Source organism: Choloepus didactylus, chromosome 7 (assembly GCF_015220235.1).
Source record: "Choloepus didactylus isolate mChoDid1 chromosome 7, mChoDid1.pri, whole genome shotgun sequence".
In the NCBI taxonomy this organism is placed as follows: Eukaryota; Metazoa; Chordata; class Mammalia; order Pilosa; family Megalonychidae; genus Choloepus; species Choloepus didactylus.
The window spans coordinates 135,047,324-135,074,886 of record NC_051313.1 but is presented as its reverse complement, the minus strand read 5'-3'; the positions used below and the strand labels follow the sequence as shown (position 1 = coordinate 135,074,886).

At 38.7% G+C, this 27,563-nt stretch overlaps 1 protein-coding gene across 2 annotated transcripts in view; it reads left to right on the top strand.

The window, feature by feature from the left end:
• The window catches only part of RNF144B (ring finger protein 144B), a 191,432-nt gene extending 179,238 nt beyond the window's left edge, over positions 1-12,194 (top strand). For both annotated transcript variants that reach the window (XM_037842617.1, XM_037842616.1), the window contains exons 5-8: positions 793-997; positions 2,869-3,013; positions 7,632-7,721; positions 8,524-12,194. In XM_037842617.1, the coding sequence (XP_037698545.1) occupies positions 793-997; positions 2,869-3,013; positions 7,632-7,721; positions 8,524-8,664 (581 nt within the window). In that variant the 3' untranslated portion in view covers positions 8,665-12,194. The remainder of the gene's footprint in view (positions 1-792; positions 998-2,868; positions 3,014-7,631; positions 7,722-8,523) is intronic.
• Positions 12,195-27,563: the final 15,369 nt, after the last annotated feature.

Below are 27,563 nucleotides of genomic sequence, written 5' to 3'. Positions count from 1 at the left end.
ATCAGTCACCAGCCATCAACACTGAGGCAAGAAGACCCTGCACCAGCAAATAGTACAGCTTATTGAAGTCTCAGATGATGGTTGCATTTTTTAGCAATAAAATATTTTTAAATTAAGATGTATACATTGTTTTTATTAGACATAATGCTAATGCATACTTAACAGACTACAGCATAGTGTAAACATAACTTTTATATGCACTGGAAAACCAAAAAAATTGTAAGACTCACTTTATTATGGTATTCACTTTATTGCAGTGAACTGGAACCAAACCCACAATGCCTCCGAATATTCATCATTCTCTACACTTCACCCTCCCAAATTATTAGATAAGACAATATGTTAAAGGATGCTGTCTTTGAATGAAAACCCATAATAAAGATAGATCCAATTACTGCATTTTCCAGGTGAGACATCGATGGAGATAGGGTTTACTGAACATTTCAGACTTTTTTCTTCCAATTATGAATTTGTAAAACCATTAATTTTAAAAACTGTTCTACTACTTAATTCCTTTATTTCTTTTTTGTACCTTCCTTTGGATTTCTTTGTCAACTTCATGTATAAATTTCTAAGAATCACAAGCCATAGACTTGTGGATGGCTGAGTGAGTGATCTTGTGATCCATAGATTCGGATCCATCAAGAAGACCAATATTAGAAATCATCACCCTTGGTTCTACTGTGCTTCCATAAATGTTAGCTCATAAAAGAGAGTAAGTGGAAGGGAGAGAGCCTCAAGCCTGAATGAAAGACAGACTGGTCATCACATTTTCTTTCTTCACACTTTCAGAAGTTCACCTGGACCCCTTCCGAATGTGGTGTCCCGTTGCGGAATGTCAGACTGTGTGCCCCGTTGCATCGAGTGACCCAGGGCAGCCTGTGCTGGTGGAATGCCCTTCTTGTCACCTGAGATTCTGCTCCCGTTGCAAGGATGCATGGCATCCGGAGGTCTCTTGTAGAGACAATCAGCCTAGCAACCAGCCGTCAGAGCATGGGTAAGAAAGCAAACTTTGTCTTCGGGAGTATTCTCTAGTTTTCTTAGAAATTCAGAATATATCCCATGGAGAAGGTGACTTGAGATAACATTAGAGATTAATTATTTCCCTGCTTAACTTCCCTGAGAAGTGTCTCAGAATTGGCAAGTTGCTAACAAAGAACGATGAGGGAAGCATATCCCAGTGGATTTTAGTTATTTGTAGCTGGAGTATCTTCCAAATATTGCTGAAGTTAGAGTTTGTATAGGTTTTGCTTTCTCTCTAGTAGTAGAGAGGCACCATGGTTCGTTGATTCTCAGTAGGAAGTCATGGCTTATCCATAGCTATTTGCTTGCGTACCATGTCTACCTACTATAGGTATAGCTCGTTATTCCTGCTTGAAAAGTGGGACAGACATTATTTTATTACCTGACTTAAATTGCCAAGTTGTGAGATGGGCCAATCATATTAGAGAAAACATAGCAATGGAAACAATAGCCCTGCAAGGTATTGTAGTGTAATCGTCAATTCCTAGTTAATATAGGAAGCGTTCATCTCTTAATACTCGGTGCTCTGGAAAATGGTGCCAGTGCTGAGATTTTGTTATGATGAGACTCAATTAAATCTGTACCTTTTAATATGGAGAGTATTTATAGAAGCAGCAGGGGTCAGAGTGAGAGAACGTGGTGTTTGAGCTTTTGCTTTGCTTGATGCGATGGCTGTTACCCATTAGCGAGAACAGAAATACCAGTGTTATACTCCAGTTGGCTTGATCACCCAGTGCCCTTGGAGTGTGTAGAGCCATTCTTCAGGAATTTTAATGCTACCTGGCTATGATGTTGTGCTTGAATCTCAGACCAGACAAACCAAGAGGTAAAAGAAGATCTAATACACATTACAGATATGTGACTGCTTAGCCAGATTTTAACCGGTGGTCCCCCCATTCCCTGCCACAGCAGGAGGTCTCTGTGTGGCATGGGCAGTGCCAACAACTCAGATGAGGATTTGAGTTGTGACACTGTCACATGGTATCTGCATGGTATCTGCAACTCAGCCTCTTTGAGTCTGTTTACTACTCCGAAAAAAAAAAAGGGGAGGGATTAAAATAAAAACTGCTCCATGTACTATGTAAGTACCAAATCAGCCCATAGATTTGGTAACATTTTGTGAACTTGATGTCTCTGAGTGCTGGGTGGTGGTTTTGATGAACAGTAGATAAAATATAGCCCAGTGCTATGTTTCATCTCCCTTCTCTTCCCATCCCCCGCCCCAATTTGTTCCACTTCTTATTTTCTATGTCCCTTTAGACTGTGCACCTGTGATGGGCTATTCATCATTTGGAACAGGGCTTTTTTTTTTTTATAATCTTTTCAATAATATTAAAGTATTGGTTGTTGCCCCCTCCACTGTTTGTTCAATGAACAGATTATTAAATAGATTATGTATGCCCAATTTGAATCTGCTGCATAAAAATGTGTGCTCAGAGAAGGAAATATTAATTTGCAAAATGGTGAGCCAAGTAGTCTATGGAAAGTAAAATTATTTAATCCACTCAAAGCCAAAGACCATTAAATTGAGATTCTTGTTTTGAGTTATCTGAACAACTGGTGGTCTGTACCTCTCCTATTTTTACCCCTGTCTTTTTCCTTGGTAGCAAATAAAGCAGGGATAGCTAAGAGTTAAGCATTTACCTGCGGGGTACACTGGAAATCCAGATGATGATAATAAAGTTGAGTCTAGAAGGGAATTGATAATTAACTGATTGATTGGTTGATTATATTCAGACCATTCTTCCTGCAGCACTGGTTAGTGTCACCCTTGCCATCCTTTTTTTTTAATAAAATCCTATTCCTGATGCCCATCCCATAATTTCTCATCCATTTCATTTCTAGGGCCCTCTTTGGGACAGACACCGAAGCCCCCATTAAGCAATGCCCAGTTTGCCGGGTTTATATTGAACGCAACGAAGGCTGTGCTCAGATGATGTGCAAGAACTGCAAGCACACGTTTTGCTGGTACTGTCTCCAGAACCTGGATGTAAGTTCCACCTGGAAGAGGCTAAACATATGGTCTTCATGGAGCTTTCCGTATACTGTATCTGAACCATAGCCAGTATCCTACAGGGTTTCCTTGTAAAATACTGAGTCTATTTTTGTCTTGCAAAAGGAATTTATTTTTCTCAATGAGACTTCCTGAGCCTGTTATTTAGCTATTTATAAAACCTCTCCTTCGTTACCTTAGGTGTGTCCCTTTTGCTTCAAAGGCATGCTTTTGATATAGGACCATTTCCCACTTTGGAGGTATTTTCTCATTCTATTATGTAAAGGACCATTCGTGTATTCATTTTGCTGCTGTACAAACCACCACAAATTTAGTGGCTTAAAACAACACAGATTTGTTATGTTACAGTTCTGTGGATTAGAAGTCTGACATGGGTCTCACTGAGCTAAAAACAAGGTGTTGGCAGGGCTGTGTTTCCTTTTTGAAGCTCTAGGGGAGAATCTGTTTGCCATTTCCAGCTTCCAGAGGCTGCCTGGGTTCCTTGGTTTGTAGCCCACCTCGTTCTTCAAAGCCAGCAACGTTGTATTCCTCTGACCCCTCTTCTGTGACATCTCCCTCTAACCACAGTCCAGAAAGGGTCTCCTTTTTTAAGAACAAATGTGATTAGATTGGACACACTGGATAATCCAGGATAATCTCCCCATCTCTTAATTGCACCTGCAAAGCCCCTTTTGCCACCTAAGGTAACATATTCATAGGTTCCTGGGATTAGGTTGTGAACATTTTCAGGGGACCATTATTCTGCCTACCACAATTAGGTTGTTGCACTCCTCTTTTTTAATTAAAAAAAAAAAAGACTGTTCAAATCAATGGCCTCTGTTAAATAGCTCTCTATCTCTTATTCATTGGCTGACCATGGCAGTGCTACTGTTTTGTCAGTGCTCCCTTCTCAGCTAAAGGGGACTGGCCTAGTCTCCACTTTCCCTCACTATTCTTTTTTTTTTTCTTCATTTTTTAAATTGTGAACTTTAACATGTATACCGAACAATGATAACTTTCAATGTATGATTTCACAAATAGTTAGAGAGCAAATCTCAAAGAATGTCATGGGTCACAGTTTCACAACTTCAGCCATTTCCATTATTGTAAAATATAACACACATACAGAAAGGTGTCATCTCTCAATACACAGCTCAACAAGCAGTCATATAGGTAATTTCAAAAACTGTTGTGGGTTACGGTTCCAGTCTCAATTCCTTCCCTATTATGCAATACAAGGTATAGACAGAAAGGTGAAGATCTTCAAGGCACAATTCAGTGAGCAGCTATAGAGCAAATCCCAAAGGATACTATAGGCTTCAGTTCCACCATGTCATTTACCTCCTTCTAGCCATTCCAACACCCCAGCATCCAAAAATATATATATAATTGTATGAAATTTCAGTATTCATAGACCTTTGTTCAATCTTACCTTGTTTGTTGCTACTCCTTCCTCTCACTTAATCTCTTTCTCCATCTTCAGGGGTATCTAGGCAGTGAGCACCCTAACTTGTTCATATGAAAGGGGGTGTTGACAGTATGGGAAAGGTCCTCACCATTCTTGAAGTATGTCTTCTCAAACTCAGGTGCAGTTTCACGTAGCCTTGAGTCAAGGTGTTCTAGTTTGCTAAAGTTGCCATTATGCAAAACACCAGAAATGGATTGGCTTTTATAAAGGGGATTTATTAAGTTACAAATCTACAGTCCTACAGCCATAAAAGCGTCCAAACTAAGGCATCAACAAGAGGATACCTTCACTGAAGAACGGCCGATGGTGTCTGGAACACCTCTGTCAGCTGGGAAAGCATGTGGCTGGCATCTGCTGGTCCTTTGCTTCCAGGTTGTGTTTCAAAATGGCTTTTTCTAAAATGTCTCTGGGCATCTGTCTTCGCTCCTTTCTCTCAGCTCCTGTGCCTTCTTGCTTCTTTCTTACAGGGCGTTTCTCTCTAAGCATCTGTGGGTCCTCTCTTAGCTTCTCTGGGGCAACCTCTGGGCTTTTTCTCTTAGCATCTCCAAATGTCCTGTCCATGTCTCCATGCATCTCCAAGCATCAGCAAGCATCTGGCTGTGTGTCGGCTCTTAGCTTCTCTCTTAAATACTCCAGTGAACTAATCAAGACCTAGCGTGAGGGTACACATCTCCATGGAAATAATTTAATCAGAGGTTCCACCCTAATCAACAAACTAATCAGTCTGTCCCCACAAGATTACATTAAAGAATATGGCTTTTTGGGGGGACATAATATATCCAAACCAGCATATAAGGCTAATAGTAACTTCAGAGTTAAAAGGTGGTGAGAAAGTCTTAACTTCAATTCCAGTGTTTTAAAGTTTGGGTGAGCCTCAATTGTTTATAAGTATGCCCTATTTTCTGGAAATTGGACCTATTACATATATCCATATCGGTGTGAGCCCACAGTCATAGTTGGACTGCCATTTTATTCCCCTCAACCTTTCATTTTAACTGCTTGATTTGCTTCAATTTGATAAGCAATTTGTGTCGTGCTTTGATAACATATGTGCTCAGTGAGTGTGCACTGACAGGTAATGCATGTTGGCCGACACGTGCTGGTTTTTAACTGAATATTAGATAAGTTTTATAAGGATGACATCTATGAGCAAGAATCTTAATTGGCTTGGTCTCGGTGTTTTGAGAAGAGCCATAAATTGGGTAGAAGAAAATTGACATTTTAGTGACTCTAGCAGCTCAGCAGCTCAAGTTGAAAGAAATAGTTTTCATTCTTTTTAAAAAGTGGAGTAATCATAACTCCTTGAATTACAATTGTGTTTGATATTTGAGACCTACCGTAATTCCAAATGAATGGTGTTCTGGATGAGGATTTAACTCATCGTATGCCCTTCATGCTTTACAAATGAAAGAAAATATTTTCCCTTCAGGTCCAACCAGGATACTGATTGGGTTCATACTGAGGAGCGGGCTGGGCTCATGAGGTTCTCTTTAGAAGGCAGGAGTACAGTGGATTGAATCTGTGTGCCAGAGCTCTCCATCTTGTGGCTGAAATTTGTTTGGGGTATGCTGTTGCAAAGAACGCGCTGTTCTGGCACTCAAGAAGAAATGGTACAGATGTCAAATGGCTGGAGACACAGATTTCATATGTTGAAGCATCTTGTTCTTGTCACTGTTTTTCAAGACCTCATTTTCCCTGTTTTAGCCAGGGGCATTGGCTTGTTGGTCATGATGTTTTTCTCTAGACAAGTGTTCTGTGTCAGATGGTGGTGGTCATCTTTGTTTAAAGGGAAGCTTTAGAACATGGGGCCAAGAGAAGGGTGATTATCCAAAATCCAAGACACACTAAACAGAGTGATTTTGAGTTTTGCTGGGGTGATCTCCTGTTTTGGTCCTCATCGCTACAGTTTCAGGGGATGAGGTGGTCTTCACTGTCTGCTTTGCAATGCTATTCCCATCCCTGTCCTCAGGGACTTGACCCCATCAGTTATCTCTTCTCTCTCCTGTGACTTCAGCTAATGTCTGCTCTCTCAACAGATCCATGCATTCAAGTTCATCCCATTTAAAAATGAGTAAACCTTTTCTCAAGCCCACATCTTTCCCTTACCACCCCTCTATTTCTCTCCATCCTTTAGAAGCCAAGCTTCCCAAAGTGTATTTCCCTCTTGCTGTTGACACTTACCTACCATGCATTCCACTATGCAATTTACTACGATTGCCCCATAGTCACACCTTGGTTCTATTCTTTCCGAAGTTTGGAGGATTTCTTAGTGGTAAAATCCAAAAAGTATTTCAGTCCCTATAGTACCTAGCCACTTTGCTGCATTCAACATCTTGAGCACTCTCTTCACCTTCATTTCAAGGGATACCATCTCTTTTGCTTTCCTTTCTGCCTGTCTTGTCACTTTTCAGTTGCCTTTCCAAGCCCTTCTTTGACCCATTCTTTAAGTAGTTGTGTTCAACAGGCTTTTTGCTTCTCTCTCTACACAGCTTCCTGGGTACCATCCACTTCTACAGTTGCTTCCATTCCAGGTACACTGATTCCCAAGTCTTTGTTCCAGATTCCAGATCTATATAGTCAGATGACTTTTGAAAAGTACTTCTTTGTTGTCTCAGATATCTCTCAAATATAACTATATTCATCATCTTCCCAGCAAAATCTGTTTCTATAATAGATTTTATTAGACAAAGTCACTGCCTTCTACCCAGCGGCTCTCCCCTCTTCTGTGATTTCTTCTACCTTATGATCCTACCTAGTTCTATGACTGTATTTTCCTGTTCTCCACCCCTCAGCCATTGCATTTCTCTCCTCTGGTTTACAACAACAGCCTTCTAGCTGCCCTATTCTCAATCCTCCCCTTCCATTTGCACCTCTGCTAGAGACTTCTTCCTTAGAAAAATTGAGCAGAAGGTCATTATTCTTTTTTTAGGATCAATCAAGAGTCTCATTTATTGTGGTCTGTTTCTACTTGATGATTTACAAAACTACTGAGATATTTCCTAAAGATTACCAACTGGAATTCCTAGAGGGCATCATTAGTCACTAGAGACACCCTTTGATTGCGATAAGGTGATCTGTTGTGGTTTGTGTCCCTCTCTCAATTCAGAACTCTGCACGTTTACTGAAACTTCTTTCTTTGCTTTTCAGAATGACATTTTCCTCAGACATTATGACAAAGGGCCTTGTAGGAATAAACTGGGCCACTCCAGAGCATCAGTGATGTGGAACCGAACACAGGTACCTCACCTTAAAGGGAGCATGGAATCAACCAGATTTATGATGGCTTAAGGAGTCCACCTAGCCGTCCTCCCCACTCTATCACCTATTCTCCCCTCCCAGCCTGGAAGGTTCTGGGGAGTGCTGGGGGGTGCTAGGGAAAGTTCTGGAGCAACTGCCTGAGGTTAATTCACCAGCACAGGCCCCTTGAGGACAAGAGGAGATACAGGGGTATCAGAGCAGCCAAGCAATTAACAGTGACCTGCAGAAGGCGGATGCTCCAGCCTTCGAAAAAATTAAAAGGTGGAATGACTTTACTAAAATCCTTTAAGCCTTACTAGCTATAAAAGGCAGTCCTCTGAAATCCTTTGAGCCTCTGGTGGGGCTTGGATTCCTCTGTACATGCCATTGTGTGTTTACTTGGCAGATTCAAAGGGTATCATGGTTTATTTTTAACAGTGTTTCATATTTATTAAAGGCCATGTTCTCATCTTCCTTTTGAGGGAGTCAAGTTAATATCCTACGAATCATTATTAACATCCTTATGGGACTCTTAAGGAATGCAGGTAGCGAAAGAACCAACACCAACAGTCCATGACTCTACTTGAGCTATGGCAGAGCTTGAGTTAGATTTAGTTCGTTCTTCTTGTCTGATTTAGTCCTTTGTGCCTCTCTGGTTTACATCCAGTTCAGTCCACTTCTGGGCACTGGCTGTAAAGTCTTATGACTGTAACTAATTGCCTGTACTCGGGTATGGTGGAGTCATAAGTATGTTTATAGGAAGATGTAGCTGCTGAAATCTGCTCTTCTTCTGAATTTCCAGGTGGTGGGAATTCTTGTAGGATTGGGCATCATTGCCTTGGTCACTTCTCCCCTGCTCCTCCTGGCTTCCCCATGTATAATCTGCTGTGTCTGCAAGTCCTGCCGGGGCAAGAAGAAAAAACACGACCCGTCAACAACCTAAAGATCTCCGCTGAGTTTGTGTGTGACAGACGTGTGGATTATATGGGACAGCACAGTGACAAAGCTCCATTTAGTGAACTCTCCTCCTTCTCCTTGCCAAACTTTGGAAGTGCCTCTTGTGTCCCGACTTTGAACTTGCCTGCCATTGTTCAGCATTAGAAAAGGCTGAACCCTGGGCCGTGTGTTCCTGTGTAAAGAGAACTGGATTCCCCAGGCTGCGCTGATGCACGTCTGAAAGCTTTGGGGCTTTTCGGAGGAACCAGCACATCATCATTTTATCATCGAAAGGATCCCACTGGGCTGTTCAGCTTCCAGCATGATTCAAGGAACCCAAGTGAACAATCGATGTAATAAATGTGTTGTTAAAATGTGTTGTTATGGTTGGCAACATACACAATAACTGAGATGCGGGAGTCTGCTCTGTGTTCATTTGGCCACCGTGGGAAACATGGGGGAAATCCCATGGAAGGGGGAAAGGATAGGACTGTTTAAGGGAAAATTCGCAGAAAAGCTCTAAAGCAGGATGCATCTGTTAGGGCAACAAGAGTACTTTCTGTTCTGTCCCTCCTGGCTACTTGGTGTGTTGCTCTCCATCTTCCCATGGTGACTTGGCAGCCGTGCAATAGGTTTCTCCTGTGTGAGCTCAGCTTCAAGCAGGAGAAACTGCTGTGCAGAGGGAGTTGTCCCTTCCCGATAAAAGGGTTGCAGCATGTAAAGCAGTATGGTCTAAATGAGTGTCCCTACCTCGGCAAGCAGAACTTTTCCAAGGTGACTCACTTTTCTCTTGCAGCCAGTAGCTGTGGTCTAGAAAAATATGCATAGGGTAGGACTGGTTCTCCATAGATAATAGAGATCTTTCCTGGGATTTATGTTTCTACACTCAATAAATTTAAAATTGGACCCAAAAGTCTTCACCAAGAGCAAATATTAAGGTCCATATGTACACCTAGAATCCAAATAATTTACAACCTACCTAGAATTTCTATCCATTGGGCATGCATTGATATACCTAGTAGTGCACGCAGAATAGATGTTTACTTAAAAGCCATTCTGTCTTCCCTTCTGTGGCCAATATGATTTATTATAAGTCAACCTAAAGATTTTTTTGCCTATTATATATGAAATTTGGGTTGCAAGTTTGTAACTTACCCAAGAATATAAATTCATAATCATAACTCTTTTAAAACAGTAAATAATATAATATCATGCCATCTCTGTTTGTAAGGAAACAAATTGACAATCAAGTTATTGGTATATTTTCAAAGAATTCAGAGCAGCTCTGTTCTCAACAGAATTGAGTACTGCTCTTTCAGCATCTGTTAGGGCAATGAGAGTACTTTATGTACTCAAGCACTGACAAAACAGTAAAAATAGGTAAGAAATAAAATTTAAATGCTTTATCTATCTTAAATAGTTTGGATTTTTATCACCTCATTGTGACTTATTTTTCCCATCCTACCACTAGTCAGGTTTTGAAAAGACAAAACCTTTTCTCCAATGACAGGGTGACAGTAGTTACCATTAGCTATGTAGCAAGGTGCTTTGTGATAACTGGACTAAATGTTAATGGAGAAATTTCCTTGAAGCCAGGGTTATAATATCAGGAACCATCAGGACTTAGAATATTTTCTGAGTTAACTGGGGTAACTAGTTTGTTAAATTGCTGCTATCCTTTACCTATTATTAATGGATAATGCTTTGCCTCCGTAATGGGATGTATACAAAGTGGGAATGTGTATATTTGAAGAACATGTATATACTGCTACTTGATATTTGTATAGTACATCTATTGGTCATGTACATGTAATTTACAGTTTGTATAGAACATAGATGAGAACTCGGGGAAAACTTTTGAATGACAACCAACCAAATACATTTTTAATCACTTATTAGAAAATTTTTCAATATTAAGTGTCTTCACTTTCCTTCTAAACACTTCAGAAAAAAAAACCCCTCTTCTTTCAAGGTCTTTTGTATTAATATAAATATAAATGTATATATAGTTGAGTAGTTAATATGCTTTTTCTTACACATAGACTACTGCCTCATTATAGGTAAAAGGGCATTTATAACTGCTCAGGGGATCACAAGAACTCAGCTGAAATTGAATTTTTGAAACCAGAATATCAGTAATGGTAATGTACTCCTCCATTAGTGAACCCTCTAAGCTTGGTTCCACAAAGTGTCTTTAAACAGGAGATGATTTCTAAATAATCTGACATGCCATGTATTCAGAGGGAGAGCTGGCGAATTTGGAGTAAAGGTGGGAGAAAACATCTCTTCCCTTGGAAAGACTGAAGGAACTTGTTTTCTCACAGAGATACAATAACAGAATCAGCTACTTTGGCAGGGGTGGGTGGGTGTAGGGGCAGGGTTGTCTGCCAGATAGATTTTAAGTAACTGGATTTAACATTTAAAATGTTGAAAATTGCCTGTAAAATGGTTACTTCTTCCTTAAACAGCTAAATGAATTGGCCTGTGTGAGATTGTCTGAATCCACAGGAGCAAGTTAGGTTAACCCCAAACATATCTATCTGTCTCCCTCTCCCTCCCTCTCTCTCTCTCTCACTGGTGCATCAAAAAGCAAGACCCACAACGATCTAAAGGTTTTGTTTACCAGGAGAGTGCTGACAACTTTAGTTTTGGATAATTGGCCAGTTTAAAAAGAGTTTAACCTTGTCTCCTTCCTCTGTCTGTCAGCTTTAACCTTTCCTAATTATTCTCTTTCTGTTCTAGGAAGACATATGGGTACAGATAAGAATATTTAGATGTTGTGGCAAGCAACTTTTTGTGTTTGGAGTAGGGTAGTCCATTTGAAATAGACATGAAAAATCCTTTATCAAATTGTAGTCTGGATGTAATAACACATCACCCAGAAATACTATTGAATGTAATGCACAATGTTAGCTGTTGCTCCATCAAGGGATTTTTCTCTCGTTTTTAGGTAGAGAGATGAGGAGGAAAGCCCAAACGTAAGCGAAGTTTAGAATTTTAGGCATTCTGTTTGTTCACGCCATGAGTGTTTGCGCTGGACTTGAAATCTGTATTTTGAAAGAGGCCTTTGAAAAACAAATGTCACAGTGTGAATTTTCTTGTAGCCTGCATCATGAAAATCTTACCTATCCAGGTTTGCAAATCTGTGTTTATTTGAATGTAAATCAGTGTTTTTTGAATCCCAAATTTTCTCTTAAAAATTATTCAGAATCTAAATATGTATTATTTTAGCCTTCCCTACCCAGTGCTTCTAAAAGACTTTTCTTTCTGATTTTGAATGGAGACCTTTATGTATATGGAACCATGTGTATATGTGTAGCTTTAGGGACAATTTCAGAAATGCCTTAGATGAATGAAATTTTATAAAGCTGTCACAATTGATATCTATAGGCTATTTCATCTCACATTGATTCTTGAGCCAGAAAGTTTGGTTATATATTTAAGAAATTGCTATTGTATGATATTTTTCCAATTCTTTGGGAGGAAAATAGCTGTTCCAGACTCTCTAGTCCCAATAAATGTGGAGCAGGAAATCAAGTGTGTTAACTTTTGTTCTTCTGCACGTTTCTAGACATATTCAACCGTATCCTCCAGGAAATAGCCAAATCACTATTAAATCCTACGTTCACAATTTACAAAAATTACAAGAATCTGTAATATCATTTATGGAAGCAACTCTTGCTACCTTAACTGTTTCTTAAAAGAAGTGGGGGCAAGTGAAATGCCTTCACTTGCTGCAGACTTTCTTGTTTGCATGATAATTCGTACTGCCAGTGCACAGGAATTGGTCATTATCTAGAGAATAACCAGTAATATAGGTCTTTGGTCATTCTAATAAAAATGCTTTCAAGAGTCAAAGCCATTATTTCTGTAAAGTAGGGTTGGACTAAATGCTATCTAAGGTGAGTTCTTATCTTTCAAAATCTATTAGAGGAATGAATTTCCTTCTTACCATTTTTAAACAAAGGATTTACATTGGAGTGGTACTATAAGATCATTTCCATTTGATTAGTATTCCAGGCAGGACTCAGCTAAATTCAAGTGCCAGAGGTTGGTTAAGAACTGGAACTTCAGTCTGCAAAACCGAAATCTCACTTTCTTGTCCTGGGGTTATCATCATTTTATTGAATGTTATAGGCTCTTAATAATACCTGGGTACAAAGGTTTACAATTGACTTTTAATTCAAAATTCATTTTGTAATAATTCAGTTTTGAGGAAATCAAGATGGTTTTTAAACATTTTGGGGTGATGGTTTCTTAATGTTCTTAAACATCTCCTTAGAATGTCAACAGTATTTCATCTTTAAAGTGTGCTGATTGTTTGCTTAACTTGAATTTGCATTTCCAAGGAATTATTGAATGGACCAATTTATACAGCAGTGATTTTAATCAATGCCCTAACCAGCAAACTAATTGCAGTGTAAATTATGAATCTAGTGAATTTGGAGGAGAACTATAATTAGGCCTTTCTGTAATTCAATTACTTTCATTTCTTAGATAACAAATCTAGTTTTTCGTTAGACTCTAAAGATAGTATCCAACTCCATATTATGAGAAATAAATTTCAAGTAATTTGTTAAAGCAATTATAATATTTTTTCTTTATGTAGTTTTACATGCGCTTTTTAGAGAACGTTTGAGAATAATCCCGTGAGGTAAGTGGAGCAAATATTACATCCATTTCATAGAGGATGCAATGGTTTCAAGTTCATGGCTTGCCTAGGATCCCGTATCTAATGAGAAAAAGAATGCAAGACTCCTGAAAAGCATTTCAATTCTTCATTAGTCAGTAATTCCGAGCTTCCCTTTACTCCCAACTCTGTAAGTCCCAAGAGAATGCACTCCCTTCTCAATTATCTACATCAATGAAGGGATATATAAGAGAAATTATTTCACATGATCATTTACAATGTGTTTTGATGTATCTGAGGGCATGACTGGGGCCGATGGGCACTCCCTAAGACTAACCAGAGTTCCTCCCCGGGGTTCAGCTATAGAAGGGCGGGAAATGGAGGGTGATTCATTAGAGAAATAATGAGGTGGTGTGTATCTGACTTGCTAATATTGGAACTGGAATTACAGCTGAACCCATGTACTTACTCCATATATCACAGTGCTTGTCTCTTCCCCACAAATACAAAGTACATTCTCACAGCTTCCTTTTATTTATTGGAAAAGGATCCAAATCCTTTTCCATTGACATTACTGACTAGTACTCTTAATATGTATTTTTGGCTTATCATGAAGTGAGTCAACAGAGAAGCTAGAAATGGGGCTCTAAATGATGAATTTACTGAATTAATTGCTGATGTGTATAAAGAAGTTGTGCTTTGAATTCCATTTCTGCCTTCACCTTTTTCAATTTTATCAGTGCAATATTGGTCCTCAGTTTTACCTTGTCTTATTTTAAAGCTAGAATTCAGGCCTTGATAAGGAGGAAATGAAGTCTAATGTTAGCCATTTTATCTTGCAGTTCCTTAGTGATCTGGCATGTTGTCCCTTAGGGGAGTGGGGCAGTGGTTAAGATGAATAACATTGAACAAGTTCAAATAAAAGGAACGTGAAGGTTTTCTTGAGGTGAGTTCTGAGATTTCTGGTTATTGGTAAGCCTGCTTTTATTTTTTGAAGCCAAGCCAGTTTAACTGAAAGTAAACAAGTCCAGAAACCCATACATTGCCTGCATGGCATGTCCTGGCTCCCAGCCTGGCCCTGGGACTTTGGCACCGCCAGGGCACGTGAACAGGGTGTCCGGAGGGGGTTGGCAAATCCGGTGTCACCCCAGGTAAGGAGCAAGAGTGCACCGTCTGGTTCTCCCTGTCCTCTGCCAAACCAGGGTGGCCAGGTTGCCTGGGGTTGGGGTCGGCCTGGGGTTGGGGACGGGCACCCACCCTGCAATAAGATGCCTTGGGTTCCAGGCCTCGGCTCTGCTCTGGGCTGGTGGTGTGGCCGGAGCCAGCCATTCCTCGCACAGGGACATTTCACCCCCTTCTTACCTCAGGCATGGGAGAACTGGATGAGATCACCAGTGAGAAAGTGCTGATTGAGTGTTGTTTGTTAGGAGCTGAGAGGAGAGGAGCCTTTGAGCTGTGTGTGCTTGTGGGTGTGACGTGGATGGTGAGTGTGGAGCTGGACACTGCTCCAAAAGGAGAACAGGGGTTAGTGGTGGGGTAGGGGTGTGGGTCCCAAAATACATTTCAAACTTGTTGAAGGAGGCATTACCCCCTCAGTAAAACTATTTTTAGATTTAAAAAATGCCTTGAAAGTCACCTTTTCATAAAGAAATATTTCAGAAAATCAACTTCCATGTAATTGTATGATCAATTATAATGGGGTGGGGGTTCAGAGAGAGAAATGGAGAATTTATATAAATATAATGACTTGGGCTGGGTTATAGTAAAAATTTACATTTATGTGATGCCTTATAGTTTGCAAAGGGCAAACTATACTCTTCATACTACTCTAGAAAGGAGATATTGCTACCCCCTCTACCCCCAAATTACAGATGGGAAATGAGACTCAAGGTTTAGGTGACATGGCACAAGCTCATTCAGTTAGTAGCAAAACTAGAATTTGAGCCCACATCTGCTACATGAACCATCGCAGGACCTTTTAGCATTATTTAAAAAAAAATTTTAAAGCAGCTTAAAACCATGCAAATTTATTATTACTTCACAGTTTCTAAAGGTCAGAAGTCTGGCACCATGTGGCTGGGTTCTCTGCTTATGTGTCGTCCAGCCAAAAATCAAGGTGTTGCTGGGCTGCAGTTTTCATCCAGGACACGGGATCCCTTTCCAAACTCACTGGGGGGTTGGCAGGATTCAGTTCCTTATCGTACCTTCCACTGGGTCCCCTCCATCTTCAAGCCAACAAGGGCACACTGAGTCCTTTCTCAGTCTTCCTTCTGTCACATCTTGCTGACCAAAGTTTTAAATTTTGAAGTGGCTATGGGTGCATGCTTGCTTGCTACCTTCAAAAGGAAATTTCACCTTCTGCCCTTCTCTTTCAGCACTCTGTGAAAGCAAACAATTGGCACACATGATAAAATCAGCTTGAAGAAATCACATCCTCAGACAGAAGCATTAGCAGCAGTATCTAGTTTCCCACAGGGGAGCTGTTGATTTAAAGTTGCAATTGAGCCCAATAAGGCCAAGACCTTAGCAGCAATATTGCTTCTTGCTGGTGTCATTGGGAAGTCCAATTTGTTTTTTTACACTGGACAGATTCCCCCAAATAAACATAGAAGAAACCTGACCTCATCATTCCAAATCAACATTCAGAAGACCAAATCAACATTCAGAAGAAGGGTGTGTTGAAATCAGGAAGGACAACTCATTTCAAGAGCTAATTTAAACAACATAACTTGTTTGGGGAATTTCCAGGGACATATTTCCTCTAGTACCTATATTAAAAATATCAGGCTTGATGTCCTCATTTGAAGCACACAATGGATTATGTGTTCTGAGTGTATCAGTCCAAGGATTCTTTTTAACATTCAGTTGTCTGTTATTAATTTTTCTCTTGTTTCCTGTGTATATTCTATTAATTAAATCTGAATTCTACCCTTAACACATATACATGTGTACCTTAAATTTATGGTACATACGTATATGTGTTAATGGACAGTATATATGTGTGTGTGGGTGGTAATGAGTAGAATACATGCATATATACATACATATTTAAGTTGTCAGGATCTTCGTAGGTTGAAAGAAATTTTTATTCAGGCTTAAATAATGAATCACATTTCCAAAAGTAGAGCAAAAAAATCACCTCTGATTTAAAAAGCAATAAAATAAGAAATAAAAGTTAAATATTCAAAGAATGCTTTAAAATACTACTTTGATTTTTGAACTAAAATTTGGTTATTTTTCCGTATAATACTTGAAATCCACAATTGAGCTGTTCTTACAAGTGATTGCTCCTGTTTGTAACAATGTGTTTCCACTTAGGGCTTGTGTGCTGGTTTGGATATATTATGTTCCCCACAAAAAGCCATGATCTTTAATCCGGTCTTGTGGGATATTGGATTTAGATTGTTTCCATGGAGATGTGACTCACCCAGCTGTAGGTGAAACTTTTGATTAGATTATCTCCATGGAGGTGTGGCCCCACCCAATCAGCATGGGTCTTGATTAGTTTACTAGAGTCCTTTAAAAATGCTGGCACAGATGCAGACGCTTGCTGGCTTAGCTCAGAGATGGTTGGAGTTGCAGACCTCTGAAGCTGGCTGATGTTTAGACATTTTGGAGAACACCATTTTGAAACACAACCTGGGAGCAAGCAGACACCAGCCACATGCCTTCCCAGCTAACAGAGGTTTCCCGGATACCAACAGCCTTTCTCCAGTGAAGGTGTACTCATGATTATACCTTGGTTTGGACACTTTTTTGGCTGTAGAACTGTACATTTGTAACTTAATAAATCCCCATTATAAAAACCAATCTTTTTCTCGTATTTTGCATAATGGCAGCATTAGCAAACTGGAACAGCTTGTAACATTTGAGTAATTTAATAGTGGTCATATGAAAACCCATTCTTAAGATGTATTATCTGAGATCATAAAAATGTTGTAATCAAGGGAGTTAAAGTCTTAAGAAAATCTTGGGGTTAATTCAGTTACCTATTTTAATGAAGACAAAAATGTTCGTTGATTGTGTCTTAAAATGCAAGTGATGGGAAAAAAATGGAAATGAGTTGCTCTTTCCCTATCACCCATTCAAAATCTAGAGGGTGTTTCTCAAACATTTCCATGAAAACAGCCTCAACTGGTGTAAGAACATGAATTTACCCCTGGAAAGAAAAGCTGATCTGGAAGCATTGCCCCAGTGAACTGCTGAGGGCTTTCAGAAATGTATTTAAAGTCTCCTGTTTTATTTTTACATTTTATTGTCTTTAAAATTCATTTAAAATTATAAACTACTCCATATTATTTTGATTTTGTTGTAAATAGAACAGTGTAAATTACTAAAGTAAAATTAACTTCTTAAAGATGCTCCATCTTTATCTTGTTTTCTCCAGTGCCCTCCATGTACCCCTGGGGCATGGAACCCGTTTGGAAAGTTTAGTTCTGTGACTGAACACGCAGATGAAGAAGAGTACAGTAGGTCACTGTTCTAATTACTGAGCATTTACTGAGTGCCTACTTTGTACAAACAAATGGGTGACAATTATTTGTCTCACGGGGCTTAGTCTGGTTTAAGAGAAGGAATACAGTGGTCTATTAAAAAGATGAATTTTTATTGGGTCCTGCCTGATAAATGGCATGTCAGTGACATTGAGAGCCGGCTAGCTATTGCTGAAACGTTTTCATTAGGGATTTACAGACACGCTAGGGGAGCAGGGTCTCAAAAGATTGTTAGGGTTGTGATCAACAGAGAAGGAGCAAAGGCCTTCCAGAGGGGGGCAGGAAAAGAGCAGGGGGGCTCGTGAAGTGACAGAGAACCCAATGGAGCTGCAAAGCAGCACGTGCAGGGGAGTGGAGGGCTGGCTCAGGTGTTGGTGGGCTTTGTTCCTTTTGTGGTGGGAGCCATTTAAGGGTCCTGAGCTTGAGGGATGACACATGCAAAGCTGCATGGCAGGCAGGTCAATCTGACAGCGGTGTGTTGGTTGAACCATACAGGAGAAAGCTGGAAGTAGCACGACCAGTTAGGGGCATCCTGCAATGGCCTGGATATGATTTCACAAGGGCTGGGCCCAGAATGGTGTCCATGGGGAATGGGGAAAACAGCCAATGAGAAAGATGTTATTAAAAAAAAAAATTATATAATTTTGGTGCTTATGATCAAAGTTTTCCATTGTTACATTGTTTTCTTACACCCACATGACTATATTGAATCTTAAAACCTCCAAATGTTTGTTCTCAGTCTTTACCCAGAGCCAGCATGGACAGGGTTTGTTCATGTGGGGCTAAAATCAAAGGACTCACCCTTAAATTCTTTTTGAACAAAGCAGGGAATAAATGAAATTACTGAAAGGGCGTAATGAAGGAGCAGGTGGATTGAATGTATAAAAACTGAGTGGGAGATGTGTTTCTACTTGATTTTATAACTTTAGTCAATTCTTATGAAAGTAGGGACCACAGGAGATTTTTTTTTCATATTAACAAATTCATTCGTATTTAAGAAATGTTTTCAACTCATCTATCTTCTCCTTTTTGGGGAAAAGCCACGAGTGTTGAAGTACATAATCGGCTTGACAAAGACCAGAAATGGAGCCGAGTTCTGAAAATGCTTTGAGGAAGTTAATTAAGCATGTTGTTTTCATTTGCTTGGAAAGGAATTCCCTTTGAAAGCACAGTGAGGTGCGTCTTTCCCCTTACTGAGCTGCCAGTCTGTCTGCTAACTGATGAACTGATGTAATCTTATATGCTTCTGTCTTGTGTGCTTGACCTTGAGTGTAACAGGTGCTGTAAGAAGCCCTGGGCCTCCCCGTTGGGCCTGCAGTGATCAGTGGATGCTCAGGAAGAGGGAAAACTGTAGGAGAAATGCTTAGACAGTTTTCCTACCTTTTTGCATGGATATTAGTATATGCAAATGTTCCTCAATCCATTCTGTTAATACTTCTATTGTATTGAGAAGATGAAATTTTTAAGAACTGAGTCACATAGGGAAATCTCTTGTAACTAAAAAAATATGTATCTGAATCCCGCAATGACATGTTTTTCTGGTTTCTTCTCGCTTTTAAAAAAGTATCTTTGCCAGATATTTGTCTATTTTCAAACAGTAAGCTCTTGGATTTATTTTATTTTTGCTTTTTAATTCATTAATTTGACTTTAATCATTATTAGTTTTTCCTCTGGCTTTTCTTAGCTTTTTCTTTTTTTTTTAAATTGCATTTTTTACTTCTTGGATTGAATGCTTCACTTATTTTCATTCTTTCTTGCCTAGTAATAAAAGCATTTAAAACTCTGTATTTTCCTTCTTATGTGAGTTTAATAGTATCCAATAAATTTAACCAAATAATATTGTCATTATTAGTAATTTCTACACAATTGGTAACTGCCATATTGATTTCTACTTTTACCAAATTATGGTTTTGGTTATATAGGTTTTTATTTCCAAGTATACTTTGATTATTCTTAAAAATATGACAAATATCTAATTTTGTTTTCTTATTGGAGTTATATAATCCGCACAATCTCTACTTTGGGGGTTTTACCAAGATATTGTTTAGGAAAAAACAATTTGAGCATGTTCCATAAACAGAAGTGTTTTCTCTGAAGGGTACAAAGTTTGATATATGGACATCAAATCTTATTAATTCTATTTTGCAATTCTATTTTATCTTTACTTACTATTAGTGTACTTGATCTGCTTGAGAGGAAAGTGTTAGTTTCCTTCCATGCTCTCCATTTTATCAATTCCTTCTTGTATTTCTAGTGATCTTTGCTTATGTGTTTTTAAACTTATTTCAATCAAAATGAGATATTCACAATTTAATATATTGTTAATACATGTTGTTAACTTACATTTTTAAAATGTGATAGTATAAAATGAAATGATAATCCCTGTCCTCTCCTCTCCATCTTTTGTACATTCCCTAAGCAATACTTTTTAACCATTTTGGTCTTGAGTATGTCTGGTGGTACCTCTGTATGTCTAAATAGTATACGTGTACTACAGATTCTTGTTCAGAAAATTCGTTCTGATATAACTACAATATCTACTAATTTCATGCCACCAGTTTTGAGGATTTAGCTCACACAAACTCCTCCTTTCCTCTGCACATCCTCCCAATAGTGTTACATCATTTGATTCCTCTTTTGGTTACTTTTGCAAACTTAAGAATTAAAACCTCCATTCTTCTTTCCATCAACTACAGACAATATCTCTTAACAACACCCCCCCCCTCCCACCGACTTTATAAAATAAGGCAATTAGCATCCCTATGCTCCCCTCTACCTCTCCTTCCATCTCCCCCATTTTAATTTGTCAAACCCATCAATGGTGCTTTTAATTTTTTAAGTAAAAACAAAAGAGGAAGTATGTTATACTGGCTAAGCTCTGGAGCCAGATCATCTCAAGATTTGACCCACCCATTACTATATGTGTGATCTTGGACAAATTACATAAAATCACTGTGCCTTATTTTCCCTATCTATGAAAAGGGATTAGGGGTTATTTCTAAATTTAGTCTCTGGTACAGAGTGAATACTCATTAAATATTTATTGTTATTGCTATTTTTATTATTAATAACATTGCAAGGTAAATACTATTTATTTTCTATTTTGGTTCTCTCTACATGCATAGTCAATAGGTTGATTCTAAAAGTTGAAACCCCCTAAATATAATTTTCATTTTTTATGAATATTCAACTGCTTTCCTTATAGAGCCAAGCTGCATGCTATAATTATATTTCATTAATTCAAGAGTCACCTTAAGGAGAATGTCCAAGTAGATTGTTCTTTCTTACACTCCATTAATTGTTCAAAATAATGCTCAACTACTTTGTTGAATAGTTTTTTTTATCCTGGAGTTTCTGATTGACTTTCCTTTTTCTTGTTGAGAAAAGAAACATTTACCTTTATTATTAGATTCTTATCATTTTTTAAGATTCTTACTCATTCTCCATTTTGCATGAAGCCTATGCTAATTTTTGTTTCTGAACCAATTGAGGTGCTGTTCTCATTTGGTTCATTTCTTTTATTCTGCTACCATGGCTCTCTTGTACAATGTTTTGTTTTCCCTGGGTGTATCGCCTTTTTTTTTTTTTTTTATTGCACTTGAGATTTTTATACATTCAGGTACTTCCTCTTCTCAAGTCCCATCTATTCAATGGTTTTCTCCTTTCCCCAATGATTCCCCCTAGAACCCTCCATTCTTCCTTTACCTCTAGCCCTGTTCTATAGCAGTTATGCTGAGACCTCCCTTCTCTGCTCTTATAATTCTGATCTACTGTTTCCTAGATCCCATGTCTTCTTTTTCTTTTATTTAATGGAAAAATCCTCAACTAAAAACCTGCACGGGAGGATTAACTTTCTGAATTGCATGTCTGAACATTTTTTAAAAGTCTTCCTTCACATTGATTGAGAGTTTGACTAAGTATCAAATTTCACCTTGTAAATGATTTTCCCTCAGAATTCTAAGGACATTAATTCCATATCTTCTAATATCTAGCTGTTTTGCAGGGGATTTGTTTTTTCCTCCGTTCTTAATGTTCATAGTGATATTTCTAGTTACGAGTCTTTTCCCTGCATCCTTATTATTAGTTGGTAAATCTTCTCAATTTGAAGACATGTATTCTTCTTAAATCCTGGGGAATTTCTTTCTATTATTTCTTTGCCTCCACTTTCTCTTTCTAATACTCCTATTAAATATTGAACCCTCTAAACTGATCCTCTGTGCCTCATCTTTTCCGTCTCTTTGTCTTTTTGTTTTCCTTTATTGGAGACTCCCTCAATGTTACCTTTTAACCTTCTACTGTAATGTGTATCTTATCAATCCTGTTTCTAATTACTAAGAGTACTTTCTTATTTTCATGTTTTCCTTTTCCAGCATCCTGTTATGGATGCAACATCTATTCTAATCTCTCTAAGGAAACTAATTAGAATTTTGCTATTTAAAAGTTCTCCACAGTTTATTTCTTTCATGCCACAGGCTTCCCTCAAGCGTTTGATGACTCTCATATGTTCGTTAATATTTAGGAATGAGTGAATACAGTGATCAGGAACTCTGTATTATGGCTGAGTCCTGTTGACTGGAAGGTTTCTCTTTGAGCTGAATAGTCAGGGACCCACGCTTTACACTGGAGTCCTCTAAGTGCCACAGTCAGTAAAGATCTTCTCTAAGGTGCCACCATCCACACCAGTTGCCTTAGTGTTCCTCAAACATTTGTTGACCTCCTTGAGAGAAGAATCCTCCGATTTGGGAGAGGTGGAGGATGGGGAGGAATCCAGAGGTAAAGCCTTGTTTTATCTTCTGCCTTCCCTTCCTCCACCTGCAGAAGCTAAAACAAGGCAAGAATGTAGTCTAGGTGGAGTGATGGTACAAAAGAAGATGTGATCAGTTTTTCTTGAGTGGGTTCAAGCTTCAAACAAGCTTCAAACAATTGTGACTCTAATTTTCTATCTTAACTGCAAACATTCTTATAACTTCTGATGTACTAGCTCTACAGTGCTATACCTGGTGAAACAGCATTTTATTTCCCTAAAACAATGGCTTTGTGCAACTGTGTGAATTCACAGATGTTATTCAGGTCGATATCCAACCAGAAGATGGAACCCACACAGGAATTTGAATAAGGAAAGTTTAATACAAAGAATTACTAACTATAACAGGGGATTAGAATAATGGGGGATTGGCTAGTAAGCAGAGAGCTCGGAAGAATTCAGGAATCACAGGTATATGGAGCAGCCATTACCTCCCGGGCTGGGACGGAGCACCCAAAGAAGAGTTTTCCCTCTCTCCCAGGGCTGAGATCCAGACTTTGCTTGAGTAGGCACAGCTGTGGTTCACTGAATAGTGGAGAAGTCCCTGGGGTGCTGGTTTGTGGAACTTTCTGGAAATCTACCTTCTGAAGTGTTAGAGGAAGCCATACACAGGAAAGTGCTATTCCTTGGAATTTACTACAAAGCTGCACGGGGTGGAGGAGTTGACTGTGAAGTGGTGCTTGCTGCTGTGTGCTGCAAGAATCAGCACAAGAGACGGGGTCACTGGGAATCATTCACTGCAGGAGTCAGATGATTGAGAAAACGTACTGCAAGAGCCCAGTGCTGGAGAAATCAGGGGCTGTAGGAGCCTGGAGACGAGCCTCAGATCCAAGAAAAAGAAAAAACCTTTCTTCTCCACTGTCCTTCCTTATCCATCCACTGACAAAGCTTAGTATGCTACCAGCTGGTAAAGAAGAAATATTTAAAGGTCCCTGTGCCAGTTTGGATGAATTATGTCCCCCCAAACGCCATGTTCTTTAATGCACTCTTGTGGGGGCAGGCATATTAGTGTTGTTTAGGTTGGAATCTTTGGATTATGTTGTTTCCATGGAGATGTCACCCACCCAACTGTGGGTAATACCTTTGATTAGATTATTTCCATGGAGGTGTGGCCCCGCCCATTCAGCAAGGGTCTTAATTAGCTTACGGGAACCCTATAAGAGCTCAGACAGAAGGAACTCAGAGTGCTGCAGCTTAGAGAGACATTTTGGAGACAGCCATTGAAAGCAGACTTTTGCTTATGCTTTGGAGATACTAGCCCAGAGTTTGCCCCGAGAAGGTGAGCCTAGAGACATTTTGGAGAACGCCATTTTGAAACGCAACCTGGGAGCAAGCAGACACCAGCCACATACCTTCCTAGCTGACAGAGGTTTTCCGGACACCAATTGCCTTTCTCCAGTGAAGGTAAACTAATATTTATGCCTTGGTTTGGACACTTTTATGGCTGTAGAACTGTAACTTTGTAACCAAATAAACTCCCTTTATAAAAGCCAATCCATTTCTGGTATTTTGCATAACAGAGCTTTAGCAAACCAGAACAGTCCTGGTTTGATTTGGAGTTGAGAGGCAAATAAATTGATAACTGATGCAATAGGATGGATTTTTATGACTCTTTCTCTAAAATGGTTCTGTCTTTGAAAATATACATCATATTTCAGTGTTCATCCTTTACATTTTACAAATGGTTTATGGTTTACTTTCTTCCAACATTTACTTAGAAACCTTTTGGTATTTCCATTTTGATGTGTCTCTTGAGGACTAAAATTCAAATACATGCTTGACCTCAAGGTGCTATTTCTCTATCCTTATAGAACATTGGGGTTTTGTGATTTTCTACTTAACAGAATCCTAGTTTTATGGATACTTGGTTAGCTATCCACCCTCTTACTCAATCCTTCTGTGGCAACCCTGGTTATCATACCATATTTCCCTTGTGCTTCCCTTCTCATCATATACTGTTTCTTTAGTCTTCTTGGCAGTCCAAGGAGCCCAGAATTTCTTGTTGGTGGTAGTTGGAATTGGTTTTATAGCCCCTCAGAATTGATTTTAATATTCTGGAAGTATCGTGCAAAATGGAACGCATTCCAAACATGGCATCTGACACTGAATATTGTATATTACCTAGAAGTTGAATTTCAAGTCTTTTGGTTCTATGAACTTCTTTTTTCTTGGTTTCAAGGAAATTTAGGAGGTGATATTGTGTAGTGTGGAGTCATTTATGTGTTAAATGCTACCTTGTGACATGGGAAATTTCAGTGACAGAGGGGTTGAAGTGGGGAATCTGCAGTTGACAATTTAAAGGGATTTTATTTCAACAAATATAGGAACCAAGACACTGATGTCTTAGAATAGGGAAAATGGCAGCCCTCAAAAGGAAACAGTGGCATTCATGCAGAAAGAACTATCTTAATCAAGGAACAACTCAACAATGATCAATGACTAATAATGGAAGCACATTATGGAAACAGTGGCCCAAACAAGGCTGGAAAAAAGGACCCAGCCCTGGAGAGTTAAGCCCACTGACATTCTCTTGTGGAATTCTTTGGTAATATGAAGGTACCCAGAAAGAACAGGGATTGGGATTTTGTAAGACCTGTTAACGGTGATAAATAGTCTGAAGAATTAAGGCTTCCATTATAATCTTATTTTTTCCCTTGTGGTGATTAATGGATAACGTCTGAATGCTTTACCATTTAAACATATTGACCACCATTTATAAGATATATGTTATAACCATTTTTATGAGGAAACTGGGTCTTACAAAGTTTAGATAACTTGGTTATCCAGGGCAGAGTCAAGTTTTGAACCTGGGTATAAGCTCTGTGAAGGCAGGTATCTTAGCTATCTTACACACTTGGTACCCTTAGTGCCTTGAATAGTGTCTTGCATGTAATAAGTGCTCACTAAAAATTTGCTGAATGAATGAATGATTCTAATACCTGAATGCTTTCTACTACCTCCTTTTTATTATTTTGTATGAAGATTGTTTAGGAATTTGGGCCATGGCCCTACCAGTTTTGTATAGCATATAGACCCCTGGAGGGGGGGGGGGTCCATGGGAGGTCTTGAATAAGTCTGCCAATATGAAATTTTTTGCAAAATTGTGTTTGTTTATGTATGATTTTTCTAGGAAAAATGTCCATAATTTTCAGGGAGCTGTAACACCAAACAGATTAACAATGTTTGATGAGAGAATACTTAAAATTTACCTTCTGGTGGGTAGGTATTTCTTTGTAATATTGGAATTAGAAGGAAAAATTCTTTTGGTTTGACTTTATTAAAAGGAGAAATTTTATTTTCTCCTATAAATAATGGATTTAAAAGTGTTTTTAGTTAAATATTAATGGCATTATTAGTGTTATGACTGTTAAAAAAGATTCCTGTGATTTATACACTACAAATTAAGGTCTGCCATGATTCTGGTTCAAGTTTTTTACTAAGCTTAATTGAAGCTTTATTTCTTTGAAAGTTGCAACAAGTTCAATATGGTGGATATACATTATCATTTCATTTAGAAAATGTAAAATTTCATTTTGTTTTGAAGCTAGGTATTAACCCAGAAAAGCTATTATATCCCTGAGAATGGAGTAGTTGTGTCCTTCCCTTGACATCCCTTTGTTGTTTAATTCTTTAGAATCTTAATAATTTTTTTTTAAATTCTGAATGATTAAACCATAGACTTGTTAAGAAAAAAAGAAAATTTTAACCAAAATTTTTAAATAAAAGATTTTTTTAAAAAGTGTTTTTAGTTATAGTTGACATTTTTGAGCTTAAAGCTGGAACTATTTCTTAATGAAAAGCCTAAGTCATTTATTACATTGCAGCCCAGAAGAGAATATTAATTAATTTCCAACTTATTTGGAGGCAGGGTGAAAATACGTTGGTCTTTCCTTTTGGCCACCCAAGCAGTCAGCTACTCTGAATGCTTTTTCTTGTTCCTTTATGTTTTGGATCCAAAGTAGCTAAGTCAGGGTCTTCTAGAGGTTTTCTCTAAATAGGCTAGCAAGCACTTGACCTGTTCCTAAACAAAACCCAGACTCGCCTGCCTCAGTCTGGCAATCGAAGCCCTGTGGCCTCTAGTTAAGTTCGCTTCTGCTTTGATCTAGGATGTGTGTGACACTGTATTCTTTGGCGTCTCTAAAGCAGATGCCAATTAGATCCAAATGTGTCAGACAGACTCTGCAAGGGGGCTAGTGGCCAAGTTTCCATTAGTGGTTACTACTGACTGATGCCTGTGGCATTCTGTTCATTTAGAAATAGAAAACCTGTTCTTGTCTTTAATCTTGGGTTTGAAAGAGAAGGGAATGGGGATGAGAAAGTCCCAGAACACAATTAAATTTCTTTGTATCTCTCAACTTTTAACTTTTGTTTTCCCAGCGACACAGGAAAGACAGTATATGAGGGGATTGTGATTTTCTCCTTCAGTCTAGGGTATGCTTTTCACTTTCTCAGGTATAGAAGGATGAAGGGAAGAAGAAAGAATTCCACACTTACTGAAAAGCAACTAGGGGCCTGCAACCGTGTTAGATGTTTTCACACGTGACTTCATCTGGCCCTCTATGACTCTAGAAAATAGGAATTAGTATTCTTCATACTGATGAAGAAATCTAGGTTCAGAGCAGTTAAATCTATTCTTCTGTATTAGGCACATTAGTAGCGGCAAAACAAATTTGAACTGGCAGCTGTTGGATTCAAAAGCCTGTGTTATTTCCACTCTACTGTGTAATTAATGTAAGTGATTATGGTGTTAGTGCCACCAGTACCTGAAAAGAGGTTTGTGAAAGCCAGTGGGAATGAGAGTGGGGCTATATGGTGTAGAAGCTTACCTCTGGATCTCCATAGCTTAATATAGAAACAAAAACAAGACCAGGGGCCTAGTTTCTAGATTTCAACCTTTGCATTTATACTTAAAAAAGGGCCAGTGTTTATTTTTCTTTTCCGGTCCTAGGCAATGGTTTCTTAAAGTCAGATCATTCTTC